The sequence below is a fragment of the Mauremys reevesii genome, linkage group 3 (assembly GCF_016161935.1).
Source record: "Mauremys reevesii isolate NIE-2019 linkage group 3, ASM1616193v1, whole genome shotgun sequence".
Taxonomy (NCBI): domain Eukaryota; kingdom Metazoa; phylum Chordata; order Testudines; family Geoemydidae; genus Mauremys; species Mauremys reevesii.
This window is the reverse complement of record NC_052625.1, coordinates 27,841,531-27,862,035: the sequence shown is the minus strand read 5'-3', so window position 1 is coordinate 27,862,035 and position 20,505 is coordinate 27,841,531. Positions and strand designations below refer to the sequence as shown.

General features: G+C 43.3%; 1 protein-coding gene across 3 annotated transcripts; it reads right to left on the bottom strand.

Moving 5' to 3' along the window:
• Positions 1-515: 515 nt before the first annotated feature.
• Positions 516-20,174, bottom strand: LOC120401474 (syncytin-B-like). 3 transcript variants are annotated; one of them, XR_005596470.1, is made up of 3 exons: positions 15,338-15,726; positions 8,856-8,914; positions 516-2,252 (listed from the first exon to the last, which is right to left on the bottom strand). XR_005596470.1 is itself a non-coding variant. In XM_039531528.1 (3 exons), the coding sequence occupies exon 3, from the start codon at positions 12,155-12,157 to the stop codon at positions 11,021-11,023; it is 1,137 nt and encodes a 378-aa protein (XP_039387462.1). In that variant the 5' UTR covers positions 12,158-12,561; positions 15,338-15,490; positions 19,710-20,174; the 3' UTR covers positions 10,707-11,020. The 3 variants fall into 3 exon arrangements, 1 of the variants encoding a protein (XP_039387462.1); XR_005596469.1 differs by lacking the exon at positions 516-2,252 and adding an exon at positions 8,209-8,766 and having other exon boundaries at positions 15,338-15,717; XM_039531528.1 differs by lacking the exons at positions 516-2,252; positions 8,856-8,914 and adding exons at positions 10,707-12,561; positions 19,710-20,174 and having other exon boundaries at positions 15,338-15,490.
• Between the last annotated feature and the right edge of the window lie 331 nt (positions 20,175-20,505).

Here is a 20,505-nt window from a genome sequence, read left to right as displayed (position 1 = left end):
GATAAGGAGTTTGGAGTATAGGAGGGGATCTCGGCTAGAACCAAGGGGTTCGGAGGGTGGGAGGGGGATCAGGGCTGGGGCAGGGAGTTAGGGTGCAGGAAGAGGTGCAGGCTCTGGCTGGGGATGCGGAGTGGGAATGAGGGGTTTTGGGTGCAGGAGGGTGCTCCGGGCTGAGATTGAGGGGTTCAGAGGGCAGGAGAGGGATCAGGGCTGAGGCAGGGGATTGGGGTGTGGGGAGAGTCTCAGGGGTGCAGGCTCTGGGCAGTGCTTACCTCAAGCAGCTCCCGGAAGCAGCGGCATATTCCTTTTCCATTGGAGTGCCGGAGGGGGCCATTGGAGCACGTAGGAGCTGGAGGGGGGGCCATACCGCGGCTTCCGGGAGCCACATTGAGCAGCCCCTGACCTTGCTCCCTGGCTGGAATAGTGGAGGGGGGCAAGCCCCAGACTCCGCTCCCCAGCAAGAGCTCAAGGGCCAGCTTAAAATGGCTGGTGGGCCAGATCCATCCCGCAGGCTGTAGTTTGCCCACCCCTGTACTAGAGGTACAATCCTATTATGGACAATAGTTTTGTTTAATCCTGGGTTCATTTACACACAAGAATCTTATGGAAGCCCCTTCAACAACCACAAATAATAGACCTGCACTGCATTCTCTACTCAGGCAAAATTCCAGATGCATGAATAATAACTGTAGGGTATGGAAGACTCTACTTGAGTGATGTTACAGAGAACAAATTAATTTGTAATAGATCTAATAGGTAATCCACATTTTTCTTATTTGCTTGCAGTGTTATTGTAGCCTGTTGGTCCCAGGATATGAGGGACAAGATGGGTACGGTAATATATTTTATTGGACCCACTGCTGTTGGAATAAAAGAGAAGTTTTGAGCTTCACAGATCTCTTCTTCAGGTCTAGAAAGATGGGGAAAGATAACCAGACTGTCATGGTTAAAAACAAGGTGGGACAGATTGTTAAGCATAAGGGGTTAAGATATGTTGCGGGCTACCTCTTAAAATGAAGTGGGTAATTAACATCTTCAGTCATAAGACAAAGGAAAGTTAGTAGGTTACAAATTGTAATGAAACAATAAAACCAATGTCTTTGTTAAGTCTATGATTTTTATTGTATAGCAGCATTATGAATTTAAGTTCCCAGGCTCATCTTTTGAAAGCGTTGTGCAGGTTTCCTTTGAGGATGAGGACTGAGAAGTCAGCAATGGAGTGATCCCCTTTGTGAAAAGTGTTTGCCACTGGGTGGTAGGGTGTTTTTGTCTTTTATAATTTTTCTGTGAGTTCACTCAAGAGTGTAGTATTTGTCTGGTTTCACCCATGTAGTTGTTATTGGTGCATTTGATACACAGGATTAGGTTCACCATACTGTGATAGGCATGTATAGGACCCACAAAGAGTATCGTGGGGGGTAATAATCATTGTAGCAGTGAAGATATGTCTACTGGTTTGAATCTGTTGTTATGGCAGGGTCTGGTGCCACTTTGAATTGATGTGTCCTGGTCTGTGGGGGGCTTACTTCTGATGATGAGCTTGGTGAGGTTGGGGGATTGGTTGAATGCCAGGAGAGGGAGCTCAGAAAAGATTTCTTTCAGGATGCAGTCCCCATCAAGTATAAGTTGTAATTGCTTGATGATGTGCTGTATGGGTTCCTGAGTGGAGTGATAGTGACTGCACACCTCTAGTTGTCACTTAAGGATTTGGGTTTTTTTTTTTTAAATAGAAGCATGTTCCTTTAGGGTATTTGAGAGGCCTGTTCCATCATGTGATCTACTTCTCTGGTGGAGTGTCCATGTTTGGTGAAGGCAGGTTTAAGTGTGTTAAGTTGAGTATCCCGAACTTTCCCCTCAGAGCAATTTTTGTGGTGTCTGAGTGCCTGGCTGTAGATTACAGAGTTCTTTGTGTATCTGGGGTGGTTACTGGATCTGTGGATCTTGTATACAGTTGGCTGTAAGGTTACATTGCTGAAGCTGATTGTGGCATCCAGGAAGTTGATGCTAGTGTGGGAGTGTTCTAGAGTTTGATGGATGTGTAGTGGTTGTTGAAGTTGTGGTGGAAATCTGTGAGGCAGTGAAGGTAGTCTGTCCAGAGGATGAAAATATTATTGATGTATTGCAGGTATGTCATCCATTGTGTGGTGCATTTTTCCAGCAATTCTTTCTCAAGTCAGCTTCTGAAGAGGTTGCCATATTGGGTCAGACCAAAGGTCCATCTAGCCCTGTATCCTGTCTTCCAACAGTGGCCACTGACAGGTGCCCCAGAGGGAATGAACAGAGCAGGTAATCATCAAGTGAGCCATCCCCTGTCGCCCATTCCCAACTTCTGGCAAACAAAAGCTAGGGACACCAACCCTGCCCACTCTGGCTAATTGATGGACCTATCCTCCATGAATTTATCTAGTTCTTTTTGAACTCTGTTATAATCTTGGCCTTCACAACATCCCATGGCTGTGCCCATGTTTTGGGCAAAGTTAAATGTAAAGTTGTTATGGGTGAGGTTGAAAAGAATGAATTTGGTGATGTGTTTGGGATGGACATGATCTTATAGACATTTGAGGCAGAGAGCAAGATCATCATGGTGCTATTACCTCACCCATCTCATTTCTCATTTAGGAGGCAAATTACCAGGCAAGGTATTAATTTAATAGTTTCTTTTTTTTTTCCTATAGCACCTTGATACAGTCTGCAGTCCTGTCATCTTTAAATACTGGGTGAAATCGTGGTTCCACTGACATCAATAAGAATTTTGCCATTGATTTCCACAGTGCCTGGATTCACCCACTATGATTAAGTGATCAGTATAAACCTACTATTATGTACCATTTCACCTGTCCCCACATCCATTTATTTGAGATGCATCCCCATCCTGGTCAGATAAAACCTAATCCCTTCTCCTCACCTCACACCTTTTGATGCAAATTAATTGAGAATACCATATTTAAATAAATACAGCAGGATTTTTAAACCATCTTCCACTTTTTAGCTATTTGAAGAGAAAAAACTGAAAGCATTAGAGTGTTTTTCCACATCTGAAATGCAGATTTGTTTCACATATTTATATTAAAGCAATTTAATAGATGTAGTAGTTACAAGTTAAGGTTGTATATTTTTAATAAATTAGTAAATAGCTCTAACCATTGAACAGGATTATTTTTGGTAGTGATAAGAAAGCTACAGTTGAATTAAACATGTATAAATAAATATTAAGCATATAAATAATGCATATATATAAATTGCATTTACAAAAACATATGTATCAAGAAGGTTAAGTTTATCACTGTGCAGCATTTCCACCATACCTTGGTAGAAGTCTGTTTTCGCTGTTTAGCATGATATACTTGAAGCTAGTTCAAAACACATAACATATCTATATGTAAAAAGAAAGTTAGTATTTAAGGCATGGTTACCAACCTGTTAACATAATGCCAGAAGTTATTTCACTTCAGTTCTAACCGCTAGGCAAACTATACAATGTGTGACAAGTCCTTTGCCCACCCCTCTTCCTGGGGCTCACTAGCTTCCCCAGTAAAGCTCAGAGAGGCTTCTAGTTCTGCAGCACCCATAGCTTTATTTATACAATGTTCTCCCACCACCAGTGTTATACTATATACAGAGCTTGCAGGCCTGATAATCTCCTCTCCTAAACAGAGAATGCCCTCAGCCTGGAGACTGACCTTCCCCTGGCCATTCCCCCTTCTTCTGGCTGCCAGTCAGCCTTTATAGCCCTTGAATCCTCAGGCCCACACGTGCAGCCAATGCTAAAGGCCAGGCACCAGGCTTCTCCCCAGCCCCAATCTATTTCCCCTTATTGGGGCTGGCTGAGCAGGGGCTAATTAGGTGCCTTTGCACCAGCACCCTACTACACAATAAAGTTTTTTGCTTTTTATATTCAGCTACCATATTAAAAAGTATTTAAAAAAATACTTCCATCTGTTTCTAGAAAACCAAACAAGAACATTCACCAAAGCAAAAAAAGGTACGATCCAAGAGAAAAAAAGTGTCAAAGTTCTCACCAATCTTAATTCTGCCCTGTATACTTCCACCTATCCATCATATATGGGCTGGATCCCATACTGGTATCAACTCCCCTCCCAAATGCAGACCAGAGACAACCTTTATATCTGTCACAATGTGGGTTTCAGTTGTTCCTCTATTTCTACTGATTGATGAACTCTTCAACATCTAGCCACCTTCCCAATACCACCCTCTATGTCTACCCAACTCCTTACTGATGCCTACCCTCAGGATGTGGCCTGGAGATGCCAATTTACTAGTAAACTATATCTGTCATCCTGAAACAAGGTGCAGCAAAGGAGAAAAATGGGTTATAACAAAACCCCACGTTATGATGCTCATGCAAGGAGTTCAGGCTGGTGTGGTCACCTTTGCTGAGAATTTCCTGCCTTTTTCACATTTTAGTATTCAAGCTCAAGTTTTATTCAAGATTTTGCTGTGATTGTGTGGTGGCTCCAATGCTTACAATAAGATGTCAACCATTTAGGAACATGTGGAAAAACAATTTGGTAGTGGCATGACAGCACTAAAATTAAACTTGTGTCACAACTTCTGTTTTAAGTCTTAGGTTCTTTAACACAAGAATTTTATGGAAGCCCCCTGAACAACCATAAATAATATGCCTTGGACTGCATTCATTACTCAGGCAGATTGACTCTTCTAAGTCCTCTAAAATGGACATTCTCAGTTGGATTCCTCTGAAATTTGCTGTGCCTCAACTGGGTGCAATATTGGGTTAGTGACCCAAATTTGGGGTTATTTGAGATAGAGGTTCTGGAGATATAATCCCACCAACATAGCCATTTTTCAAAAAGTTTGTAGGTGGTTGGTTTGGTTTTTTGCATAGAGCTAGAGACCAAATTATTGCTGTGATGTAGGTCAAAATGGTTTCAATCTGTCAAATTTTACATAAGGTAGTGCATGGCACCCACTAAATCTTTTGGGGACCCAAACTGAGAACAGTATTTAAGAAATATATATCTTTTCCACTCTACATGCACCAATACAGAAAAATGCCATTCCCACTATTTTATAGGCTTTAAATTTTGACTCTTGTAAGTGCTCTAAAATCTGAATGGTTACTCAGATTGCTTTGAAATGTGATGTGCCTCATTGGGGGGGCACCGGGTGGTGTTAGTGGCTTGTGATTTCCTTTGTAGGAGGAGGAGGGAGGTTTATCTCTGGTTTTGTAACTTTAAGGTTTTGCCTAGAGGGGAGATCCTCTATGTTCTTGAGTCTTTTGTTATTCTGTAAAATACTTACCATCCCGATTTTATAGAGGTGATTCCTTTACCTTTTAATTAAAATTCTTCTTTTAAGAACCTGATTGATTTTTCATTGTTTTAAGATCCAAGGGTTTGGGTCTGTGTTCACCTGTACCAATTGGTGATGATATATTCTCAAGCCTCCCCAGGAAAGGGGGTGTAGCAGCTTGGGGATTATTCTCAAGCCTGCCCAGAAAAAGAGGTGTAGGGGTTTGGGGGGATATTTGGGGAAGGTAGGGCTCCAAGTGGCCCTCCCTAAATGTTTGTTTAAATCTTGGTGGTGGCAGCGTTACTTAATCCAAGGAATAGGGGAGTTTTTAACCTAAGATGGTAGAAATAAGCGTAGGGGATCTTCATGAAGGTCCCCATATCTGTACCCTAAAGTTCAGAGTGGGGAGGGAACCCTGACAGGCCTAATCCAACTCCCACTAACATCAACCAAAAGACTACCCTTGACATATTGGGAATTGGATCATATCCCATCAAAATAAGTGGATTGAAACACCCAGGAAAAGTCTTCACAATACTAATTGTGGTGCATTAAAAAACAAACTAACCACACACAAACAAAAAAAAAAACAACAACACTTTTTCATTTTTTAGCTTACAACTACAGTTTTAGCTTTGCATTCCTATCTTTGATCCACAATGTCAATTGTTTTTCCTGAGAATATAGAAGAAGTCTGGTTTCATAACACAGGTGTCTACAGTTGCATGAAATTATATGACATTTTCTAGCTCTTGCACCATTCCATCCTAGATTTCAAATTTTTTGTGCCCCAAATTTACAGTTTGGATTAAATAAATTAAATAAAATGGTGATTCATGACAGAATGCTATCTGGTGTCTTCATATGGCTTTAATAAATTCTCTGCAGACAAGCAAAGTATATTATGGATAGTGCATTCTCTCCCACCCCAGAACATTAAAAGAATCTTCTCTAATAGACAACGTTTGCACCTTTGATAGCATTAAAATCTTCATTCAGATCACCTTATACTAGTAGTCCTTTCTTTCCTTATAACCTCCTTTTGTAAAATGAGAAAAGCTCAAATTCCTGAGTGCAAGTATAAGGAATTATCTTCTAATGTAAAAGTCACAAGTTGACTTACACCAGAGCAATGAGATTGGAATACAAATAAGACAGTAACCTGAGGATTCTTGATGTCACTTTTTTTTACATCCTTCCCGTTCTTTCCCAATAGGATATTTTACTTTTTGAGCTCAAAGGAATGGACTGCCTTCTCAGTTGAGATTATCTGAGAATATTACTCCTGGGGGAATTCTGCACCAAAAAATTAAAAATTCTGCACACAATATTTTAAAATTTTGCAAAATTCTGCATATTTTATTTGTCAAAATAACAATATAATCACACCAGTTTCCAATTATTTTTGGTCATTTATTTAAAAATACCTGTCAGCAAGTATGCTTGTAACAATATAGGCAACAAATGTTTTTTGACAAATAGACTCCTTAATAGGCATATTAATACAGAACTGAGTAATAATTTGTTTAAACTTTATTTCCTGCACCCTCCAGAAGCAGTGCAAAGGCTTGGGGGAGTCAGGAGTAACAGAGGAGCTGAGGGAGAGGGAAGTAATGGCTGGGAAGGAGCCTGGATGTGAACTTGGAGGGTTGTTGGGTACGGGTGGGGAAAAAGTACAGAACAGGGTTTTTTGGGGGGCAGGGAGGGATTGTTAGGGAGCTTCTCCCATGCAGACTCTGGCTAACCCCCAGCCCAGGGGTAGGCAACCTATGGCATGGGTGCCGAAGGCGGCACGCGAGCTGAGTTTCAGTGGCACTCACACTGCCTAGGTCCTGGCCACCGGTCCAGGGGGCTCTGCATTTTAATTTAATTTTAAATGAAGCTTCTTAAACATTTTTAAAACCTTATTTACTTTACATACAATAGATTAGTTATATATTATAGATTTATAGAAAGAGACCTTCTAAAAACGTTAACATGTATTACTGGCACGCAAAACCTTAAATTAGGGTGAATAAATGAAGACTCGGCATACCACTTCTGAAAGGTTGCCAACCCCTGCCCTAGCCTCTCCCATTCAGTCAGGCACATCTGCCCCTGTCCCCGTGTGTCCTTGCACTCACAAGTGACCACAATCAAGGCAGTCATTTGAGACGACTTCCCCCAAAACACAAAGGATTTCAAATGGAAATGCATCTTTTTTAAATTTGTGATAGTGCTCAGAATGTCCTTTGTGCTGTCTAAAACATAGTAACTAGTAGCAGGTGTTGCAAATCTCTTTATGCAGAAAGGGATACAGTAGACCAGCAGAGCATGACGGTTGATGGCTGAAATCCTTGTTAATTCAATGTCTTTTTTTTTCTTTTGTTTATATTATAAACATTTAATTATAGGGTACTTAGGTGGCTTGTTCCACAAAGACCACCAAACAGCCTTCAAATAGTGGCTGTTTTGCTACTACTATTGACCTTAGCTGGATTTGAACCAGTGATGTATCAATACCCAAACCTTGTGCAGCATTTTTCCATCAGTAGCAGAGGGGCTGTCTTTCTAAGTTGCTGGGGGTACTTGACCCCTGCCCCAGACCCTGCCCCCACTCCAGCCCCTCCCTGAGCACACCCTGCCCCTGGTCCTCCCCCTGGCACCTCCTGCACACCACTGAACAGCTGATCTGCAGCGGGCAGGAGGTGCTGGGAGGGGCAGGGGAAGAGCTGATGCGGAGGCTGCCAGCGGAGGGAGGTGTTGGGGGGGGGGCTGCCGGTGGGTGCTAGGCACCCACTATTTTTTTTCCCCTGTGGATGCGCCAGCTCGGGAACATTCATGGAGTCAGCTCCTATGATCAGTAGCTCTCAAACTGCTTTACAAAGGAGGTCAGCATCATCATCTCCATGCATCCGATGAAGTGGGCTGTAGCCCACGAAAGCTTATGCTCAAATAAATTTGTTAGTCTCTAAGGAGCCACAAGTACTACTGTTCTTTTTGCGGCTACAGACTAACATGGCTGCTACTCTGAAACCTGTCATGTTACAAGTGATATCCAGAAAGGTTAAATGACTTTCCCAATAAGCCTGTGGCAGAGCCAGGAATAGAATCCAGGTCTCCTGAGTCCCAATCCAGTTCTTAATCCATGAAGCCATACTGCCTAGTATGAAAGATTGTCATTTCCAACATTGTTCTGAGCCAGTCAGTCATCTTGACTAAACATCTCCTATCAAGAGGATCTTTGGGCTGAGTGAACATGGGCTACTGAATTATTTTTTCACCCTCAAAGTGCATCTTCCAGGTGCAGCTAAGATCATCCTTTCCTTTATATTGCTAGTCATATCTAGAATTAGCTGAATCCTGTGCCTCTGGAAAAGTAGTACTTCACTCTTTATATGTAATTAGGTTGGTTTGTCTTTGTTTTGGCAACTCCTTTCCCCAGTTGCCTCTTACGTTCATGAGAGGAAAAGAACTTTTGATCTCAGGCAGTATATGTAAACCTTTCCACTCCTGCTGAACAAAATTTTAACAATTTATTATTCCTGTAACTTACCTGAAAACCTATCTATTTTCCTAAATCTTTGCAAGTCAATTTTTACCTGGCATTGGAGTGTAGTCTTTAGAGGAGTCTTCTGCTGTAACTACATACTCTTGGCTTCTGAAATAAGAAAAAAGGAGAGAGAAAAAAACCTCAAACACATTGTTAAACAAATGGTATGTGTTCATATGAAAATCATATAACAAATCTGGTTTCTCTTCTTAGGTTCTGCCCTAAGAAAAGGTTAGTAGAAACCTGAAGCATAATGTATTTTTTTCTAAATATTTATGACGACTTCCTAGACCAACTGCAAAAAAGCAACAAATCCTGGTGGAAATGATTGCTGAACTTAACTTGTAATCAAAACTACACTTTTAATAATTTTTTACAATCCCAATAGCATCACTGGGATTCAAAGCTATCTTTGGAGAGAGTGTTGTCTCTTGAGAATCCATAAGAGGGGGATGGGGACAGGGACACGAGGCAGGACACTGTGAAGGCTCTTCCATCAGACTACTCCTAGAATAGATTCAATAACTAGCAAGACATTTTTTCTTTATCTTACCACTCTCACAACTGTCACAGAGCCTTCCAGTTCCAACATTCCATCTTTCTTGCATAAAGAATCAAAATAACACTTGAAAACAAGTGTAACAGAGAGGAACAAAATAAAACAGGTTGCTTGGGGAAGAACACAGTGTTTGGAACCACTTTCAATTACTTATATTTCTGCTGCCTGTTCTGTTTAACTCGGAAGAAATTTTGCACTGGAGCTATGCTACCAGAAGGCTTAGGTTGCAAGACAGTAGGGAGACAGCAGTCACTGTGCAGACAACCCTGCAAAGCTACATCAAAACTACAGTAGCATTAGTGAATCTTATTGTGTTCAGGAGATTTGAGTGGTCTACCCCCCTGCTTTTGTCAGGAGGGGGGCAAACTCCACACTCCCTCACCAGAAGACGCTAGCGAAAATCTGTAAGGGGAATGCTATCTCCCCAGAACCCCTTCCACAGGCTTTCCTATAGCTAGGAATTATGTGGATTTTTTACTTTTTTTCCCACAAAACCTCTCAAGACTGGCTTGTATACCTCAGTATAATATGAGGGGTAGAGTCTAATGTGTCTGCTGTTAGAGCACAGTACAAGCACTATCACAAGTTTTAAAATATGCATTTCCATTTGAAATCCTTTGTGTTTTGGGGGAGGTTGTCTCAAATGACTGCCTTGATGGTGATCACTTTGGTGGACATTTCCTTTCCCACCCTTTTTCTGTCTTGCCTATTTGGACTAAGCAGTTTGGGGGCAAGGACCATCTTACTATAGGCAGGTCATCATTACAAACATTCGCCAGCATAGCTATGTCAGGTGGGGGTGCAATGAGTTAGAATTTTTGCTGATACAGCTATGCCAGTCACAAGCTCCTAGCATAGACACGGTTATGCTAACAAAGTATGCTTTTGCCAGTACAGCTAATTTCACATGAGAGCAGGAGAACAAGCTATGCAATCAAAAGCATATGTTTGCTGGTATAGCTGAATGTACACTTATAGCTATGCTGATATACAAGTTTCATTGGTTAAGGGCATGGGGGGAAAACGCCACATCCCTGACTGACAGCTATTCTGATAAAAACACCAGCGTACATGCAGTAATGCTGATAGAAAAGTACTATTATCATTTGGCGAGGTGGTGCTCCTATACCAGCAGAAAAACTCTTTGGGTCAGTGGCCACACTAGGGAGCTATGCTGGCATAGCTACGCCAACACAAACTCTGTAGCTTAGACATGCCTAGAAATGCTTTGCCCATAAAATATATTAATATACTTATACTGGCAAAGCGCTTCTAGCATAGATATGGCCTATCTGTTTTTACAGCAGTTAGTATAGTCAGTTGGGGGTCTCTAGACGTTATTGTAATACAATAATGTAGTAATGACGGAGCCGAGTCGGTCAGTCTGTTTCTGTCCAACGGGGCTGTCCATGTCTATTTATTATAAGTGGTTATATAAATCATGCTATTATACGCATGTACAAACTAAAGCCAACATCTTGCCCCCTCGTCTGGTTGGTGCTTTTGCACTATGTACTCCAGAAATACACACTTTATCAGCGCTAATCTATGTACCTCCTGACCGGAAGTGTGGGGGGAGTGTGGGAACCATTTCAGCCGCTCTAAATCCAGGGGCGGCATTCCAACCCCCTTAGCGCTTAGGAAATGTAACGTTCCTACATCCCCTCCTTTTCTGTTTTATCGACCCGTGCCTGGTCCGCATGTTTCAGGATTTTATAGGCATACATGACGGCTTGGGGTGTAGGCAGGGGTTTGCGCCGAGAGGGTGTAAAACACAGCCCATTTATGTTAGGAATACACTGAGCTAAGCAACAAAAACCAATCAAGCAGGCGGTAACAATCAAAACATATTGCAGAACAGTTCGGACCCATCCCATGGATGGTAGCCACGCCCAAAGGTTATCCCACCATGATGGGTTCCTGTACTGCTGAATGTGTTGTGCCAATTCTTGGAGGTTATCTATGTGTGCTTGAATCCGTTTAGAATTGTCTGTCAGATTAAAACAACACATGTCATATACCTCTTCACAACCCACATGGCTAAGCAATAGCAGATAATCAATTGCTGCTCTATTATCTAATATGGCATTGCGAAGCTCCTCCTGTTCTTGATTCAGCAAGGCTAAGGCAGCAGATGTGTAATTAATATTTTTCGCTAGGGCACATGCCAATCGACTGAGCTGTTGATGATTGGCTACTCCTAACGCAGGGAGACCCACCAAGGAAACGGCCAGAGAAACGTACTCGGCCTGACTGAAAAGGCTGACATGGGCATTGTATTCTGGCCTCATGGTAATTGAGCTTCGCCGGCATCGGGTACGGGTCTCATTAGTGCGGGAATCAGTCAACACTGACCTCGTGGGGAGTATCAATGTGAGCCTACTTAGGCAACATTGAGCTTCTAAAATATTGGCCAAAATATAATTAAAAGTCCTCTGACCACATGTAAAAAACCAACCCTCCGGTAACGCGATGTGCCCGTAATTGCTGGACACATTTTGAAAGCACGTACAATTCCATCCTGGGGTATCCACCCGCAAGCATCCTTTTGGGAGCTTGTGACGTGTGCAATTAACCATCCGTGCACAGGTCAAATTGGCATGATTGGCTACCCGTGGGGTAAAAAGGGACAAGGCACCCGCGGGTTTCACATAAGTGGCTTGGCCCCACAGGCTCATAAAAGAATATTGAATCTCGGTGGCATTCATAAAATTCAACATCCCCAATGCATCTGCAGCATCGCCTGGTGCCTTACATACTGGGACCAGGCAGGTGCCCAGCAGGCCATACATCTCAGGGGCCTGCTGTAAACAAAAGGAAGATTGATTGGCAAGGATCGCAAGTCAAGCCCATATATTATAACGCATGCGGCTATGCAATTCGGGTTCGGCCCCAACCAATGACACACAAAAACAACACAACAATATGGTACAGAATTAGCAATTAAACAAGCAAAAATAGCAACAGTAAAATTTTCGGGGGTAGGCTTGGCCTTGTTATTCTCCAGCATTTGCTGAGCCTGCTGCGCCAGTCGTTTCACCTGCCCCCAGGTAACCTTTGGTGCCATCTTTGTGGCTCGGCACACTGGAAAGGTCTCGGTTAGGGTCAGATTAAAGTTGGGTATCGGGTTCTTGAGGCTTTGATGCCACATCATTGTGCCACGGTCGCACATTCTTGGCAGGGACCCACAACGGACCTGTGGGAGTAAGCACAGCGGCATGCCCTCGTCCCCAGATTATCAATGGAACGGGGTCATACCAATTAGGGTCTGGGCTCTGCCTATATTTAACAGATGGGCATGGGAGCGGGGTTTCCGTCTTAAATGTCATTCAGTGGCTGTAAAATTCTGAAAGATATTTAAAATATTTAGGGTGAACAATACTATCGCTAATTAATTTTGCTTGGCTCCCATGATTGGCCCATCATCCCCCACTATTTTATTTTGCTTTTTGTAGGTACTCTTTAAGTGTATAATAGATCCATTCCACAATGGCTTGACCTGTGGAATTATACAAAATACCAAAAACGTGATTAATTTGCCACTGCGTGCAAAAATCTGCAAATCTGTAAAAAATGTAGGCGGGGCCATTATCGGTTTTTATTTATCGGGGGGGCGGCCCATTACGGCCACCGCAGCAAAAATGTAATTAATTACATGTTTGGCCTATTTGCCCCATTGGGGGGTGGCCCAAATGTAATGAAAGTAGGTATCAATGGTAACATGTAAATATTTCCAGGAAAAAAAAAGCGTAACATCCATTTGCCAAATTTAATTAAATAAAAGGCCGCAGGGATTAACACCCAATTCGGGGCAATAAAAAAAAACTTGCACAATGATTACAAATTAAAACAATACATTGGGCTTAAAGTAGGGGAATCATAAAATGCTTCACTAAAAATTTAGCATTTAGATGAAAAAATATATGACTATCAATGGGATCCGAAAAGAACAGAATGGGTTAACTGAAAAGCCAAAAAAAAAACAACCAAAACACTGACTCAGTCAAGGACACCGCTTAGCAGAAGGGAGGGCTTGGCGAACAGCCAAGAAGAAGCTGCAATGAAAACGGCAGGACTCGGCCAGGCAATAGCAAAATATATTAGCCAAAAAGGGAAGGGAAAAATCACCATCCGGGTCCATGAGTCCCCTTGGTGCTGCTATTTTGGCATAAAAGCCCAAATCTAAACATAAATACTTCCCACATAATCACTATCTATTACCCTGGGAACTATCTAAATGCCATATTTTCCGGCATGGGAATGAGGGAGGATCAGCCCCATCGTGCCCGGGGGCAGGGGTCCAAAAAATTAAATAAAAACCACCACCACCTCCCTGGGAAAAATAAGCTCCCTATCTTTAAAACAAGGAAAAATCATTAAAAAAACAATCTTCAAAACCTATTATCATAAACTAATAATCATATGGGATAAAACTGGAATTTGGGATTCCACACTGCAGGAGTCCCATGGGTTAAATGCATGCATTAATCGCTCTAAAATCATGGAGCGTTCGCCATTCACCAGATTTTACTTGATAACCAAAACAGGCGAATGCCAGGGACTAGTGGATTCTTCCACATGGCCCGCCTGGTATTGTTCCTCACATAAGTGATACAATACAAAAAACTTTTTCTGGGGCAGTGGCCACTATTCCACCCACACAGGGGTACTGGTTAGCCATACAAGGGAAAGGGCAATAAACTCAATCATAAATGGTAAAATATAAACAAAATAAATTAACTAAAAAAGGCTAAGAATAAATTTCTGGCCTCAATCATAAACAGTAAAATGCAATAACAAGTCTCTTCCCCATAGGGATACAGCAATATCCATGATGTAGGGTTTAAGGAAAATCTCCTTTCCCCCTTCTCTCAAAGTTATAGCAATCCATCGGGTGCTTTGTTGAGCAGCCTACAATCTGCCCACTCCCCAAATGGCTGGCACTTCAAACCTGTCCCAGGTGAATGGCCACTGCCAAGCGGAGATGACTGTAACATCAGCTCCAGTATCCTCCAGTCCCTCAAGGGGGATACCGATAAGCGAGCTTCCTCATTAATTCCCACTGGGCATCAGGATTATCTGCCTGCTCTCATATAGCGGCGAACTGTCCTGCTCCATACAATTGCTCGGGAGTATAGGCCCCCCCCCAATGCCTGCCCCTGTTGAAATTCACTATCCCAAATAACATACTGTGCGGGGCTTAAAGGCATCCTACAAAAATCCTTCCAATCTTGGGGGAGCATGCTATATCCATTTGCAGTCCCTTCTAACATGCCTCGGGTAAAGGTGGATTCCAATCCAGACTCGGTAACTGCTCGCTTCGCCTCTCTAAGAACAGAATAGGGGAGGGCTGTGAAATTCACTATGACCTCCCCCTCTGCATTGCCAGGGAGATGTGTTACTGGGAAGGCAGCCAGTAGCTCTGTTATCTCTGTGGAGCTCTGTTCTGTCTCCTTGCTACTTAATTCTCCCTCGCTGCTCAATTCTTCCTCGCTGCTCAATTCTCCCTTCTCCTCCCTGTGTATCAGTGCCTGAAAGGGAGACAGCCGATGATTCAGCTGTGAAGTGCCCTCTGTACCCGGGCATGCATCATGGCAGTCGGGTACCGCCTGAAGCGGCTTGGGAGGCAAGATCCTAGGGTAAGGAGGGGGGACCCAAGGCGCGGGGGTGAGAAGGCTAGCCCTGGAGGACGCTCCAATCCCGATTGTCTCCAGAGCCTCCTTGCATCGCTGCCAAAGCAGGAGCCACTGCACCGCAGCTCTAGGCTCTGCGTGCAGTGTCGCCCCTATTTTTATCCAATCATCTACCAACAATGACCCGCGATCCGGGTACCAAGGACATTGGCAATTAATTTCCATTAACAACTGTTCTAACTGGCTCAGGGAGGCTGGCCCGCCAGCCTGTTTTAAAATAGCACTCAACTCTTTCGCATGAACTTTCTGCCGAGTTGATAAATTCCCCCCCATACTCACGAAATGAAGCTTTTCTAGCGGAGGTCCGTGCACCGGGGGCTGTTCCAGCCGATGAGCAGGGGGTATCACGTCGGGGTCACCAGATGTAGTAATGACGGAGCCGAGTCAGTCAGTCTGTTTCCGTGGAGCCGCCCCCAACGGGGCTGTCCACGTCTATTTATTATAAGTGGTTATATAAATCATGCTATTATACGCATGTACAAACTAAAGCCAACATCTCGCCCCCTCATCTGGTTGGTGCTTTTGAACTATGTACTCCAGAAATACACACCTTATCAGCGCTAATCTATGTACCTCCTGACCGGAAGTGTGGGGGGAGTGTGGGAACCATTTCAGCCGCTCTAAATCCGGGGGCGGCATTCCAACCCCCTTAGCGCTTAGGAAATGTAACGTTCCTACACAATAATAGAAGTATTTTTCCAGTGACTGCAAGAAAGCAGGGAGATGTAACTAAACCCATGCAAAGACAGGTTCACTTTGGTTTAATGCTACAGTAGGGTATGATCGATCTCTGAACAAAACTTGTTTAAGATCACATCTCAGATTTCAGAGCCACAGATGAATAAAGATGGCCATTGCTGGAGGATAGGGTAGATTCCAAGTTTTGTTATTAGAAGAGATACAGCTAAAGTTAAGGTTGTTTTGGTTAAATTAAATGTATATCTCCAAGCTTTCTAATGTTTGGGTGTGTTAAAAATGTGATCTTTAAACAAAAAATTCAGCCTAAGCTTTACTGTTATTCTGGAGAAACTATGGTATTCTTATTTTTTTCCTTTAAGTCACTGATGAACGTTTACTATTTTAATTTAACATTAAGGGTTTTTTTTGCCAGGAATTTATTTAGGTACCTTATAAAGTGTAAAAATTGCTTAGCAACATGAATTTCTGTACAAGCTTGTTTTATCCCCCTCCCAGAATGTGACTCTCTAGCACTGTTCACTCCCACAATCAGTTCTCATTCTCCTCACCACCAACCCAATCCACTTGGTTCCACAAACTATATATATATATATATATATATATATATATATATATATATATATATATATATATATACACACACACACACACATACATACACACACATACACCCCATACAACATACACACACACTGAAACTGCTTATAACAAAAATCCATAGAGGCTGTAATGTATCCTGAAATGGCTTATAACCAAGTTTTGTCAAGTACCCCAACACTGGTCAAAGGCTCCGGTTCTCAGCATGACCAACACATCATCAGTATTTGAGATCCTTATTTGAAAAAAGTATCCTAAGTGTCCACCCTGATTTGCCTTTAAGCTTTTTCAGTAAAGTTCTATGCTAGCCTAGGAATTTGAACCTTCAGACAGATTGATTTCGTTCTGGCAAAATTAGACCATAGATCTGGAGGCTGCCTTTCAGCAACTCATGTCCAAATCTTAAAAGTAGGGCCCTACCAAATTCATGGTCCATTTTGGGTCAATTTCACAGTCATAGGATTTTAAAAATCATAAATATTGTGATTTCAGATATTTAAATCTGAAATTTCATGGTGTTGTAATTGTAGGGGTCCTGACCCAAAAAGGAGTTGTGGGGTTATTGTACAAGGTTATTGTAGGGGGGTTTGCAATACTGCTACCCTTACTTCTGCACTGCTGCTGGCGGCGGAACTGCCAGCAGAGCTGGGTGGCCAGAGCTGCCACCAGCAGAAGAGTAGAAGGATGGCATGGAATGATATTGCCACCCTTACTTCTACACTGCTGCCTTCAGAACTGGGTCCTTGGTCAGCAGCTGCCACTCTCTGGCTGCCCAGCTCTGAATGCAGCACAAAAGTAAGATTGGCAATACTGTGACCCCCTTAAAATAACCTTGTGACTCCGCTGCAACTCCCTTTTGGGTCAGGACCCCAATTTGAGAAACGCTGGTCTCCCCTGTGAAATCTGCATAGTATAGGGTAAAAGCACACAAGATCAGATTTCATGGGGAGAGACCAGATTTCACAGTCAGTAAAGCATTTTTTATGGCCATGAATTTGGTAGGGCCTACTTAAAACCAATGCACTAAAAGTAAAGGAGTATACTGGTAGTGAAGAATTTTAAATAACGAGCTGGGACACTAAGATTTCACAGCTTAGAGCTAGGTTTAAAGGAAAAAGCAGTTATATCAGGGGTCTCAAACTCAAGATGACCATGAGAACCACATGAGGACTAGTACATTGGCCCGAGAGCCACATTACTGACAGCCCCCCACCGCTGCCCTGATCCCCGGCCTCACTCAACCCCTTCCATGAGGCCATGCCCCTGCCCTGCCTCTTCCCACCCCTTCACTGCCCCCATTCCAACCCCTTTCCCAAAATCCCCACCCCAACTCCGCCCCCTCCCTGCCCCTGTGGCAGGGGCTCAGGGCAGGGAGTTGGGGTGTGCGGTGCAGGAGGGGTGAGGGGTGCGGCAGGGGGTTCAGAGCAGTGGGTTGGGGTGTGGGGTGCAGGAGGGGCATGGCAGGGAGATCAGGGCAGAAAGTTGGGGTGTGGGATGCAGGAGAGGTGTGGGGTGCATCAGGGAGTTCAGGGAAGAGGGTTGGGTGCAAGGTACAGCAGGGGGCTCAGGGCAGGGGGTCAGGGCAGTGGGTGGGGTGCAGGTGGGGAGTGGCAGGGGGTCAGGGTGCAGCAAGGGGCTCAGGGCAGGGGGTTCGACTGCAGGAGGGGCTCACGGGGTGGGCTCTGGCCCGCCCCTCCCCCAGGGGCAGGGCAGGCTCCCTGTCTGTCTGCCCTGCCCCTGCACTGCTCCTGGAAGCGGCTGGACATGGGGGAGGAGAGGCGCAGGGGTGTGTGTGTTGCTGTTGCTTCAGGCACCACCCCCAGCATCTCCCATTGGCCGGGAACGGGCCAGAGCTGCTCTAGGTAAACACTGGGGGGAGGGTGGAGGAGCCGCAAGGAGCTTGCGGGCCACAGAAAATAACATGCGGCCCACAGGCTGCGTGTTTGAGACCCCTGAGTTAAATAGGACATCTATAAAATTACAATATTGTATTTAAAGATTTGCAAGTTTGCAAAAGTTATGTTTGTACCTTATATTGTCATTTGAGTTTTAGAATCAAGTGATTATGAAAGCAAGAGTATTCAAATGATTATTTAAAGAAGAGCATTTAAAAAATTTCTCAGAAGCCTTACAACCAAGATTTAAATTTGGTAAAATTCTGCAGACTAGATCAAGGTCCAAACGAAAGCACAGTTTTGTTACAAAGAATTTTTTTCTTCTGAAAACAGTGGAATTATAATCATGCTGGCACGCAGAGCCTTTTTGGAATGGACAAAGTGGACTAGACCCAAATAAGAAACTGGCAATAATTCTGAGTGAAAGTTCTTTTCTCTTCCTACAAATAAAGTTATCTTTCTACAAATAAAATAATGTAATTTATTTCTCATCTCTCTGCTTTCAATGAAAGGGGCAGAGTTAGCATTCTTTTTTCAGGCAAGAGGAAAAACTATACTGATTTGTTGACCACTTCTCAAGGCAACAAAATGGTACAGGCCACAGTATACTGCTCAATAGATGGCATCTTGTTGTCACACAAAGATGTTAAATTAAATTTTACCATTATATTAGGCTAAACCTGAAACACACCAAGAGAAAAAGTCTTTGAATTCAGATTTGATTTTTTTAGAATAACTGTTGTTTCCTAGAGCCTATGCGACCTCCATTTGTTCACCTAGAACAAATTTACTTCAGCCTGGAATGCTTTTGAGTCTTCAGTAACTATTTGCTTACACTTAGCATAGCTAACAGTGTTTGTTATTGAAGCTCAGACATAAAATAGTTGAAGGCTTTGCAGGATCAGGGCCTGAGTAAACAGAAATAACTCAAGTGTTTATACTTAAGCATGCCTGCTTGCAGGATTGAGGCCGTAGTCTTAAGGGAGTAACTTTGGAGACAGCAAATGATTTTCCTCGTATTGCTACCATTTCCACAGGATATGTATATATTATACAAAAGAAAAATAAATGTAACTCATTTCACTGGTTTCTGGTCTGAAGTCCCCTGTTGACTACCAGCCACGACAAGCAGTGATTATTTTAAAAAGTGTAGGTCTGAAACACTGGAACAAGACCAATAATATATTGTTATATTTAGCAAAAGATAATACAAGTGAGAATTTGTAAGAGAGAGATGTACGTTCCTGGGATGGAAGAGTTGCTGAACAGAATCCAGCAATAGGTAGGCATTGAGTGGAAACCAAGGAAACCCCCACCCAAAGCCATTGAGGCCAAGTACACATCTAACAAAAAGTTACCAGGGCACACAATACACACAACAAGGCATTTTAGTCAATCATTTCATGTCTCCCTCCCTACCATTTTATACATTACATTAACTGAAGGTTCTGAACGCTTACTCTCCCACCACACTTCCTCTTTTGTTGCTGCTCCACACTGCTACCAAAAATAGCAGACTCTGTAGAGACTTCAGCTCAGATGCAACTGGAATCGTAACCTGCTCTCTGAAGATTCACATAAACCCAAGCTGCTTAAATAGCTGCTCTCTTCACTTTGTTGCTCCAGGAACTGATTAATCACTTCTCTTCATGAGATCACCAACTATATCTACACTATTATTATTTCCACCCTACATTTTTCCTCCTCCCACAAAGAAATGTATCTAGCCTCCCTTCTTAAATGCAAATCCTTCACCCCTCTCTTCCACCCTCTTCTTCCAGAGGCACACACATCTATGATCTTTTCATAGATATTGCTGCTGTTACCACCAGTTATTCAAGAACTCGTTCTGCTTCCACTAAGAAAGGCATCTGTAACCCTTGTGAATAAACCATTACTGCTTTCAACTCCCCTAAAAAAGCCCCCTTTCCCCTCCTCCTCTCTCCCAAAGCATCATCCTTTGTAACCCAAACCCTTATATCCCGCTTCCGCCAAACACGTCTAGGCCTCTTCTCCCACAGTGTCTGTGCAGAACTCCCCTCATAAACACTAAGCCCCAACAGCTACCACCCAGCCCCCTCTTCTACCCCCCACAACCCCTCGTATCTCCCCTATGGTGTGTGTGTTCCAAATCCTTGGTTTATATCCTGCTTCTGCCTCCAGCCACCCCACCCCGCTCACCCCAGAACCCCCTCCCCACTTTGGCTATGATGAAAGCTGCTAAGTGATTGGCTGCGAGACTGCATCCTCTCTGTG